Genomic DNA, 12,371 nt, shown 5'->3' with positions numbered 1-12,371 from the left:
CTAAAACAAAATGGCCAAAATGGTTTAATAGATCAATTTAAAAAAATATTCAGCGAAAAAAGGCACTTTACAGAGCGTTTAAAAGGGACCAAAAACAAATCACACAGAAAGAGTACTTGGAACTGCAAACACAAGTCAAAAAGGAAGTTAGAAAGGCCAAGAGAGAGATAGAAATCAATATTGCTAAGGGGGCTAAAACCAATTCCAAAGTGTTCTTCCAATATTATAACAGCAAGAGAACATTCAAAGAGGAGGATGTTTAAGAGACACAAATGGCAAAATCATAGACGAAGAAAAAAATAGCAAATATATTAAATGATTACTTTTCACAGGTTTTTACAAAGGAGGAAATGGACAATATGCCTCACATGTCGACCTGTTCCTATCCAATTTTAAATAACTTTAGCATAACAGAGGCAGAAGTGTTAAAGGGACTAGGAGCTCTTAAAATAAACAAATCCCCTGGGCCGGATGAGATCCTCCCAATAGTACTCAAAGTAATGAAAGAAGTCATTTACAAACCGCTAACCAAGATCATGCAACAGTCTCTTGACACAGGGGTTGTACCAACAGACTGGAAAATTGCAAACGTAATACCAATCCACAAAAAGGGAGACAAAACCGAACCAGGTAACTACAGACCAATAAGCCTGACTTCTATTATATGTAAACACATGGAAACTATAATAAGATCCAAAATGGAAAATTACCTATATGGTAACAATATCCTGGGAGACAGCCAGCATGGTTTTAGGAAAGGGAGATCGTGTCTAACTAACCTGCTTGATTTTTTTGAGGATGCAACATTGAAAATGGATAATTGCAAAGCATACAACATGGTCTATTTAGATTTCCAGAAAGCTTTTGACAAAGTCCTGCATAAAAGATTAATTTCTCAAACTGAACGCAGTAGGGATTCAAGGAAATGCATGCACATGGATTAGGGAGTGGTTAACATGTAGAAAACAGAAAGTACTGATTAGAGGAGAAACCTCAAAATGGAGCGAGGTAACCAGTGGAGTACCACAGGGATCAGTATTAGGTCCTCTGCTATTCCTAATCTACATTAATGATGTAGATTCTGGTATAGTAAGCAAACTTGTTAAATTTGCAGACGACACAAAAACAGCATTCAGAACTGGGCAGACACATGGCAAATGAAATTTAATAGAGAAAAGTGTAAAGTATTGCATGCAGGCAATAAAAATGTGCATTATAAATATTGTATGGGAGATACTGAAATTGAAGAAGGAATCTATGAAAAAGACCTAGGAGTTTATGTTGACTCAGAAATGTCTTCATCTAGACAATGTGGGGAAGCTATAAAAAAGGCCAACAAGATGCTTGGATATATTGTGAGAAGTGTTGAATTTAAATCAAGGGAAGTAATGTTAAAACTTTACAATGCATTAGTAAGACCTCACCTAGAATATTGTGTTCAGTTCTGGTCACCTCGTTACAAAAAGGATATTGCTGCTCTAGAAAGAGTGCAAAGAAGAGCAACCAGAATTATCCCGGGTTTAAAAGGCATGTCATATGCAGACAGGCTAAAAGAATTGAATCTATTCAGTCTTGAACAAAGAAGACTACGCGGCGATCTGATTCAAACATTCAAAATCCTAAAAGGTATAGACAATGTCGACCCAGGGGACTTTTTTGACCTGAAAAAAAGAAACAAGGACCAGGGGTCACAAATGGAGATTAGATAAAGGGGCATTCAGAACAGAAAATAGGAGGCACTTTTTTACACAGAGAATTGTGAGGATCTGGAACCAACTCCCCAGTAATGTTGTTGAAGCTGACACCCTGGGATCCTTCAAGAAGCTGCTTGATGAGATTCTGGGATCAATAAGCTACTAACAACCAAACGAGCAAAATGGGCTGAATGGCCTCCTCTCATCTGTAAACCTTCTTATGTTCTTATGTTCTTATGATACCAAGAAATGTAGGGAACAAGAGCCCCCCTTATGTGAAAACAGTTCAGGAAGAGCCACTGAATTCCTATCATGAGAAGACAGGTACGAAAAACATGTCTAGCAATGTGTTCTGAACTAAATTATATATATATATATATATATATATATATATATATATATATATATATTGTAAGACAGCAGGGAGGGGGTTAAAGCCTCCCTGCAAGAAAAACATGCGCGGAATGCATTGAAAAACATGCGCGGAATGCATTGAAAAACATGCGCGGAATGCATTGAAAAACATGCGCGGAATGCATTGAAAAACATGCGCGGAATGCATTGAAAAACATGCGGAATGCACATTTGTTTGGTTAATTGTGTTTTGCGTTATTGTTTGAATGTGTTACTTTATTGTTTAATTTAATTTGTTAATTGTTTTATTATTAATTATCCCCTGCACCTGGTAGCTATTGTTAAATTAAAACCAGCTGCAGGGTATTAAAGGAGAGCAGCCAGTTTGCTCGGGGCTGCTGAGCAGAAGGAGGCAGAAGAGGTGCTCTGCTTCCGAGCAGTCAGGAGGAAACGTAAGCTGTGCAAACTTGTGTGATTTTGTTTGTTTGTTTGTTTGTTTGTTTGTTTGTTTGTTTGTTTGTTTGGTGGGGAAACGGCTTAGCCGTCCCACTTCTAGTCAGGGTGTTCCTGGAAGTTTAGTCTGTGCTCAGAAAGAGCTTAGTGTTTATTTTGTGTTTGTTTTGTTTTGTGTTCATTAAAAAAATAGTGCACCAGCACTGTAAAAATCCATTCCAGTGTGTTGGGTCGTGTTTTTAAAGGGGCTAGAACCGTGAGTGGTGAGGGTTTTTTACTATATATATATATATAGTGTAAAAGCAGCCACATACCCTAGAACACACACATACTGTACACACACACTCACACATACAGGCTGACGCGCACACACACACACACACACACACACAGAGTGATTAGAAGCTATTTCAGCTTGGTGCAATCAGCTTCACCCCATTTTTAAATTCGGTGCATGAATTAGAGCCACAGCAGGTGGAGGTTATCCCAAGACTGCATGCTCTCATTTTCATCCAAACCAATTCCTTTTAAAATCAAAATCAATGCTGGCACTGAAATACTAAATTAGCACAGCAACTCACTGCCAGGAAGAATAATATATGAGCCGCATACATTCAGGGCTATTGAGGAATTTATAATGTCTACAGCATGTTATATATATATATTTTTTAATTTAGTGTGCACAATTATTTTACCCCTAATTCCCCCCATTTAGAATGTCCAATCACACTTTTCCCTCGCCACAACAGATGTGAAGGTTCAGTGAGCGTCCTCCGATCCCACGAGCGAGCCAGCTTCCTCTTCAACACCCTGGAACTCAAGAGTGATGTCAGCGAACTACCGGCTTCACCAGCCCTGCAGAGCTGCTCAGGAACACCGAAGGTTCAGTGAGCGTCCTCCGATCCCACGAGCGAGCCAGCTTCCTCTTCTACACCCTGGAACTCGAGAGCGATGTCAGCGAGCTACCGGCTTCACCAGCCCTGCAGAGCTGCTCAGGAACACCGAAGGTTCAGTGAGCGTCCTCCGATCCCACGAGCGAGCCAGCTTCCTCTTCTACACCCAGGAACTCGAGAGCGATGTCAGCGAGCTACCGGCTTCACCAGCCCTGCAGAGCTGCTCAGGAACACCGAAGGTTCAGTGAGCGTCCTCCGATCCCACGAGCGAGCCAGCTTCCTCTTCAACACCCTGGAACTCGAGAGCGATGTCAGCGAGCTACCGGCTTCACCAGCCCTGCAGAGCTGCTCAGGAACACCAAAGGTTCAGTGAGCGTCCTCCGATCCCACGAGCGAGCCAGCTTCCTCTTCGACACCCAGGAACTCGAGAGCGATGTCAGCGAGCTACCGGCTTCACCAGCCTTGCAGAGCTGCTCAGGAACACCGAAGGTTCAGTCCGTGTTCCAAGGGAGTGCTGTACTGGTCTCAGTCTTTCTTGGGAGGCACAAATGCCACTGGTGGTGCTTCCTGTCTTTGGAACGCACCTGGCTATCTGTTGTTGTGTCAATCAAGGCAACTTAAGTCACAGCTTAAACAAGGCAATATTTTAGGCAGATCTCCAGAGCGGCTTCTCCAGTCTAGCAGGCAGTGCAGATGAATCTGTTCAGGAGCTGTCACTTAGAGGCCTCCCTGTACACACATCACTTCCACATGGAGCAGTGAAAGCCCCAGGCAGCAGTGTGGAGTAGTGGTGAGGGCTCTGGACTCTTGACCGGAGGGTCGTGGGTTCAGTCCCAGGTGGGGGACACTGCTGCTGTACCCTTGAGCAAGGTACTTTACCTAGATTGCTCCAGTAAAAACCCAACTGTATAAATGGGTAATTGTGTAAAAAAAAAAATTAAAAAAGAATGCGATATTTGTATAATGTAATATCTTGTAACAATTGTAAGTCGCCCTGGATAAGGGCGTCTGCTAAGAAATAAATAAATAAAAGCAGACATGACCTAATAGCACAGGCTGGCTGAGCTCCTCCAGCTCATACTGAGGAGTGCCCGGGGGAGGGGGGACGCATTCACTGTCACTCAGACTGTCTGGAGTCAGTTAGCATGTGAGCCACACTCCCAGCACTCAGAGACTAAACAACCCTGGGCGAGGTGAATCACACACCTGCACTGCACTTTCACTACGAAGACGCTTTACATGCCAGTTCCATACATGCACACGCACACGCACACGCACACACCAGTACAGTGACGAAGCTGGATGACTGTGACAGGCAACAGTTTTGAAATTCTAAATCCAGGCCATTCCATTCCAGGACTTGGCACCAGTCAGGACTTCAATCTGCGTTTATAATGGGACCTCAGCAAATGCCAGCAGCAGAGGAGGGTGCAAACTGTGGTTCTGTGCTCAAGGAGCAATGAGCATGGAACATGGTGATCTATGTTGACAGAGTGAGTGTTATTATAATGCAATAAGTCAATACACACCAGGCAGGTAATCCATTGCAGGACCACAGCGTGCCCTACAGTGCCACGAGTACTGCTGTGTAATATTTCAGCTATAGTCAGCTAACTCTGCCCTTAGAAACAAGCCCTATAGGAATCTATAGCAAACATAGAAAATCCACATACAATTAAAGAAATACATTGCCAGGTTTAGAGAACAATACTGTATATAAATCAACAGAAGTCCCTAATAGATACCTATAGAAGGAAGTGTGATTTATAGATATATCTATAGGTTCTGAACACAACCCAGTTGCTTTTCTACAGTGATCTATAGTTTATTTTGATTTGATTTTTCTGAGGGTCAGGTTATAGACGCTCTTCAGTGACACATTGAAATAGTATAGATGCTGTTCTTGTTTGTTAATTGTACATGAAAACAGCACCCAACCCTTTTAACTGCACACCCATGTCTGCTGTGCTGTAACCGCTCATGTGTCTCTCTGAGGATATAATATGCTGAAAAGACTGTCTGCTATTCCTACAGGAAACAAGTGCGCCGTCTCTCTGTGTCTCTCACACACACAGGGAGCCTCACTACAGCTGGCAGCCGCCTCAGTCTAGCCAACACCTCCTCAGAAACTGTGGAGGCCCGGAATATTTTTGTTTTTCAAAGTGTCAAACCTGTGCCTCCATTTTGAGGAGATCTCTCGGTGTAACTTGAAGACTCCCATTTTACTTCTCAGCCTCCTCTATACCTTGCAGCGAGAGAATGAACGAATCAAGAATATTAATAACCATCATTTTCATAACAATAATAATAATAATAATAATACACATCTGATCTATTCTGCTGCTGATGCAATACTTATCTTGTATCGTTTTCATATCACGGTTGAGGAAGTAAATGCATTTAAATTCAAAACTGTCATGCAACACTTTTAATTTACATCAATGCATCTTCAGCACAAAGCGCTCTCTGAAGACCAATGACTTGCAGCCACCATTCTATACAGCATGCACAAATCCATCCATTCTGCCAGCAATCAGCAACGTCAAGCCTGTAATATTATTAAAACTTAAGAAGAAGAAACACACGCTCTTATGTGAATACAGTACAAGCCCGCTTCTCGCAGTGAAGCTGGTCAGAAACATCCGATTATCACACCTGCAACTCCAGCAGCCGCAAATCAGCACACCTTTACCTTTTTGGGCAACACGGCATGACTTGACGGTGTAAGCACAAGGATAGGCGTGTTTCACTGGCATTATCACTGCAAGCTATCAGTGCTTGTAAAGTATTTAAAGAAACTCTAGAGAGGTTTCCACTGAACAAGATTCCTCGATTCAGCTCGTGTTCATGCATTATTGAAGTGCATTCCATTTACAAGGGGGTCCTGGAGACGACAGCACACTGCACATTATCATACTGCTATTACAAGGGGGTCCTGGAGACGACAGCACACTGCACATTATCATACTGCTATTACAAGGGGGTCCTGGAGACGACAGCACACTGCACATTATCATACTTCTATTACAAGGGGGTCCTGGAGACGACAGCACACTGCACATTATCATACTTCTATTACAAGGGGGTCCTGGAGACGACAGCACACTGCACATTATCATACTGCTATTACAAGGGGGTCCTGGAGACGACAGCACACTGCACATTATCATACTTCTATTACAAGGGGGTCCTGGAGACAACAGCACACTGCACATTATCATACTTCTATTACAAGGGGGTCCTGGAGACGACAGCACACTGCACATTATCATACTTCTATTACAAGGGGGTCCTGGAGACGACAGCACACAGCACATTATCATACTTCTATTACAAGGGGGTCCTGGAGACGACAGCACACTGCACATTATCATACTTCTATTACAAGGGGGTCCTGGAGACGACAGCACACAGCACATTATCATACTTCTATTACAAGGGGGTCCTGGAGACGACAGCACACAGCACATTATCATACTTCTATTACAAGGGGGTCCTGGAGACGACAGCACACTGCACATTATCATACTTCTATTACAAGGGGGTCCTGGAGACGACAGCACACTGCACATTATCATACTTCTATTACAAGCGTGGCTAATGGTCACGAGTGTGATGGCAGTGTGTGCTCTGCTCGCAATTTTCAAGTCGGACCTTCCACAGTCCTTAACCAAGCAGGTCAAACAACCAGCCTGCAAACACTTGATAAATAAGAAGTCCAAAGAGAAACAACGAAACACATGAACCGTGTTCAGGGGTTTTCATTGTCAGCATGGACAGCGCGGTCTGTTTAAAGTGTTGCATTGTGTTACAATCCCAGGTGTGTTTAAAGTGTTGCATTGTGTTCCAATCCCAGGTGTGTTTAAAGTGTTGCATTGTGTTACAATCCCAGGTGTGTTTAAAGTGTTGCATTGTGTTGCAATCCCAGGTGTGTTTAAAGTGTTGCATTGTGTTACAATCCCAGGTGTGTTTAAAGTGTTGCATTGTGTTACAATCCCAGGTGTGTTTAAAGTGTTGCATTGTGTTACAATCCCAGGTCTGTTTAAAGTGTTGCATTGTGTTACAATCCCAGGTGTGTTTAAAGTGTTGCATTGTGTTACAATCCCAGGTGTGTTTAAAGTGTTGCATTGTGTTACAATCCCAGGTGTGTTTAAAGTGTTGCATTGTGTTACAATCCCAGGTCTGTTTAAAGTGTTGCATTGTGTTACAATCCCAGGTGTGTTTAAAGTGTTGCATTGTGTTACAATCCCAGGTGTGTTTAAAGTGTTGCATTGTGTTACAATCCCAGGTGTGTTTAAAGTGTTGCATTGTGTTCCAATCCCAGGTGTGTTTAAAGTGTTGCATTGTGTTACAATCCCAGGTCTGTTTAAAGTGTTGCATTGTGTTACAATCCCAGGTGTGTTTAAAGTGTTGCATTGTGTTGCAATCCCGGGGGACAGGTATATTATTATTATTATTATTATTATTATTATTATTATTATTATTATATTTCTCAATGGCACGGTAAATACACGTGCTGTTCTGACTGCACTCATCTTTGCATTTGCACTCCGCGCTGATGCAAGAATCCCACAAGGCAGTCTGCTGCTGCTGTGTGGAGGCGCATGAACTCCCGATAGATAAACGAGGACCTTGGGATGGCAATGCGGGTCTGACTGCACACACAAGCCTCGGGACAGTGCTGCGGATCCTAGTCCTAGTATGCTGTGCTAGCACTTACCGGACGTCAGCTGCATCCAGCCGCAGATCTTGTAGGCAGTGGCGGTGCTGCAGAAGAAGAAGAGGGTGAAGCAGACGATACAGGTGATAACCATCACCATGGACATCCCTATGAAGAACGAGGCCGCTTTGAACGCGCCGGAGGGGATGCTGTCGAAGTCTGTGAAGCTGCCCCGGCACGTCAGCTCCCTGGAGATCCCGTTCCCGATGCAGTAGTGGAAGAGGCCGAAGTAGCCGGCTTGCGGCGTGTCCACTCCGTCCCCGATCCAGTAGGGCTCTATGAAACACACCACGTTGACGATGGCGAACAAGATGGTGAAAATCGCCCACAGGACTCCGATCGCCCGGGAATTCCTCAAGTAGTTGGTTTGGTAAATCTTCGCTGCATCCTGTGCTGGTAGCATGGCTGCGGGCGTCCCGGGCACCATCTCTAAAGCGGCTGTTATTGTCAATGTGATTATCAATATCTATACAATGTCGTTGTGATTATGAAATATCTATTGCGTGCGTCCTTACACCAGCAATTAACTATCCGGGAATCAATTCACATCGCTTCCTCAAATAAATACATACATACATAAATAAATCAGAAATCTGTCCTTTTTTTCTTTCTCTCCAAATTATAATTCGTGGTCGTGCCAAGAATAGCAGCAGACGGCGCCTCAGTGTTATGGCGAGTTCATCCCAGTGGTGCTCTCTCTCCGTCTCTCGTTGTTTGCAATCCTGTCACAACATCTGCTTTCTGGTTTAGCGTTAAACAGTGTCATTGAAATACGACATTTGACTCGACTGCTGTAAAGAGAATATCAAACCACACCTCGGAATATGAGCAATGCAAACACAGCAATAACCGCAACGAAATGATTTTCTTTTCTTCTCTTTTACAGCTACAGTATCCAGGCTACTGCATTTCGATATGACGTGAAGCAGGAGTCAAATTAAAACATCGGATTTCACCTCCGGATTAGAGGAGAAAACCGCAGTCCGTTGCCAAGGAGATCATTTTTTGAACAACCTTCAGTCTCTGGTGAACACACATTTGATACAAAAAATGGCGATAAAATATCAGAAAGCAGGTCTCGTGTCCAAATTATTATTATTATTATTATTATTATTATTATTATTATTATTATTATTATTACTGTTTAATCCCCTCTTTGCATTATCGAGAAAATAATGTATTCAGAGCATGTTATTCAAATTAGTAGTAATGTACTGCTTCAGTGAAGAAGAAAAAAATCAAAAACAAAAAACAGCATAACCATACATAAACTCCATTGCCTCTCTTGGGCTCCTTGTTGTAACCGCGTCAGCACGAAAGGTGAAAATCTTCCCCGGTTTTCTTCGTGGTGTCATCGATGTGTTTCACATGCGAGGAAGGTGCGCAGAAATGGCTTTCGTGAGCGTCTCTCCTCAGATAAAGCCTGATTAGTTTCAGATGCACCGCACAGCCTCCCCTCCTGCTCGGCTCCTGTGTGCGACGCTGCTCGCTCCCCAGTTCGCACTGCGCGATTCCTACAAGCGGAGAGCCGCAGCCTCAGGTCTGCTCAGCGCCGGGGCAATTTAAAGGGGAACCAAAGTCATGCAGATGAAATTAGCGTTTTTGTTAAAGGCATCCAACCAGAAGGCTGCCTTCAGCTGAAGATCCAGCATGCTGCATGAACGACACGGTGGCTACTGGCTGCTAAGAACGTCAATAATTACAATAAATACATGAATCAAGCAGGTGCATTCTGACAAGGTGTGTGTGTGCATATATATATATATATATGTTGTAAGCTGGTTTTGGAGTTATGGTGAACACCTATAGTTATAATTAAAGCTGCAGTGTCCCACATTCATGTTTAATTTGACTGGAAACTACAACCTTGTTTACCCCCCAGTTTGTTTACATCATCTGTGGGACCCGTGCTGTGTTGAAACCTGCTTGTAAATATGCAATATACTGCTGTACATGCTGCAGTGGAGGGTTATACACGACATAGCCACGCTGTGCTACAGCTGAGGAAGCAAGCAGATATTGTTTGTATTTCCAAATGGTGATTTTGCTTTCCACGAACTCCTCAAACCCACTGCTTTCCACACTGCAGCCCAGCGCTTTCTCTAACTACTGAGCTACTCAAACCCACTGCCTTCCACCCTGCAGCCCAGCACTCCAACCACTGAGCTACTGAAACCCACTGCCTTCCACCCTGCAGCCCAGCACTCCAACCACTGAGCTACTGAAACCCACTGCCTTCCACCCTGCAGCCCAGCACTCCAACCACTGAGCTACCCAAACCCACTGCCTTCCACCCGAGCAACAGAACCTAGAGCCAACTGCTCAAATACTGAAGCAACAGAACCTAGAACCATCTGCTCAAATACGAGCAACAGAACCTAGAGCCAACCGGTCAAATACCGAAGCAACAGAACCTAGAACCAACTGCTCAAATGCGAGCAACAGAACCTAGAGCCAACTGCTCAAATACTGAAGCAACAGAACCTAGAACCATCTGCTCAAATACGAGCAACAGAACCTAGAGCCAACCGCTCAAATACCGAAGCAACAGAACCTAGAACCATCTGCTCAAATACGAGCAACAGAACCTAGAGCCAACCGGCTCAAATACTGAAGCAACAGAACCTAGAGCCAACTGCTCAAATACTGAAGCAACAGAACCTAGAACCAACTGCTCAAATACGAGCAACAGAACCTAGAGCCAACCGCTCAAATACTGAAGCAACAGAACCTAGAACCATCTGCTCAAATACGAGCAACAGAACCTAGAGCCAACCGCTCAAATACTGAAGCAACAGAACCTAGAACCATCTGCTCAAATACGAGCAACAGAACCTAGAGCCAACCGCTCAAATACTGAAGCAACAGAACCTAGAGCCAACCACTCAAATACGAGCAACAGAACCCAGGACCAACCTCTCAAATACTGGAGCTACAGAACCCAGAACCAACTGCTCAAATACTGGAGCTACAGAACCCAGAACCACTCAGAATTATTGAATCAAAACCCATAATAGAGGAAGCAAAATATTTAAAAGCAATTCCAACGACATTTGAAGCTGTTTACTCTATATAGAAAAAAACAACACGCTTCTGTAAAGTAAACTGCAGTGATAATCATGGATCCAGCGGGAGAGCAGGACCACAGAGGCACAGTGGAAGCGCAGAGCCGGCGTCGCTTTGACACAAGCACGCAGCGCACCGCTCACAGCCGCTACAGCTTCTCGTGCAGGTATTCTGAGCACCTCTAAACTTTAGCAATTATTACAAATAGATTTTACTAAATGTTTTTTTTAATGATCATTCTCATAATATGTGTAAGAAAGTCCGATTTTTCTTTTTGTTAGATGTTTTCATGATTGTTTTTTTTTATTATCATGTCATACAAGTTGTTAATTTGAAAGCAATCTGCCTCCCTCAGTAGTAGTTGTCGCATTGTCTTGCTGCTTCAGTTTGGGAGGGAGATGCAAAAACTACAAACCCCAGAAGACAATGCGGGATGATCGTTAAAGGGGCGGGCTTGGGCGTTCTGAGTGGTCACGTGTGGGGAAGGAACTGCTGGTGCTGCGGCGCGCGAAACTTCACTCCTGTCCTGCAAGGAAAGAAAAGTTGAGTTGAGCGTTTCAGGTAATAATGATGAAAGATAGCGCGGGTTTAATGAGTGCATTCAAACCCGGACTGCTCGACAGGAGGGGAGGAGGTGGCGCTGCAATCCGGGTCGCCTTTGAAGTCTATGTGTATCCTTTATAAAACATGCAGGCACTAATGCGTACACTGTGTTAGCTGGATTTACCATGAGCGGAGACTATACCGGTACAGAGTTTAATAATGATAAAGGAGTTTTAAAACAGTAACATGTTACTACAACGGGAGCTGTTTGGAGACAGGCTATGTAATTAAAAAAATAATAATTAAAAAATCACAAAAACTAACATGAAACGTATATTTATTTTAAAGGAAAACAAAACTAGAGTTCCCGCTGTTGTCTGTTTGTCTGGCAATGAAACCTTGTATTTCTGTGTTTGTGTCGTATTCCGATGAAGCGTTTTGTTTTGGTGTCCAGCCCAGCTGTATCCTTCACCATCATGCCGCAGCATCTCAGTCGAGATGAACCCGTTCCCTCCCCTCCTCGTTATGGCTGGCTGCACTCCCCTTCATTGACATTGCTGCTGTGGGGTGAAGCCCAGCTCTTGGAAGCGTGGGACAGATAGATACGCATTTAATGTATTAAGTGAAAGAGCTCCCTGCACGTGTGGA

The 12,371-nt window shown here is 43.7% G+C and overlaps 2 protein-coding genes across 3 annotated transcripts in view; one reads left to right on the top strand and one right to left on the bottom strand.

Annotated features, from left to right (window-relative positions):
• LOC117415543 (LHFPL tetraspan subfamily member 3 protein-like) overlaps positions 1-9,676 on the bottom strand; it is a 39,908-nt gene extending 30,232 nt beyond the window's left edge. Inside the window, exon 1 of one of the 2 annotated variants that reach the window (XM_034026039.3) lies at positions 8,115-9,676. In XM_034026039.3, the coding sequence (XP_033881930.1) occupies positions 8,115-8,541 (427 nt within the window). In that variant the 5' untranslated portion in view covers positions 8,542-9,676. The remainder of the gene's footprint in view (positions 1-8,114) is intronic. The other variant, XM_034026040.3, reaches the window with a different exon arrangement.
• A 1,949-nt stretch (positions 9,677-11,625) lies between these two features.
• orc5 (origin recognition complex, subunit 5) overlaps positions 11,626-12,371 on the top strand; it is a 61,799-nt gene continuing 61,053 nt past the window's right edge. The window contains exon 1 of the mRNA XM_059027775.1: positions 11,626-11,741. The gene's annotated coding sequence lies outside the window, so the exon portion shown is untranslated. The remainder of the gene's footprint in view (positions 11,742-12,371) is intronic.

Source organism: Acipenser ruthenus, chromosome 7, assembly GCF_902713425.1.
Source record: "Acipenser ruthenus chromosome 7, fAciRut3.2 maternal haplotype, whole genome shotgun sequence".
Lineage (NCBI taxonomy): Eukaryota > Metazoa > Chordata > Actinopteri > Acipenseriformes > Acipenseridae > Acipenser > Acipenser ruthenus.
This window is presented reverse-complemented; position numbering and strand designations above follow the sequence as displayed.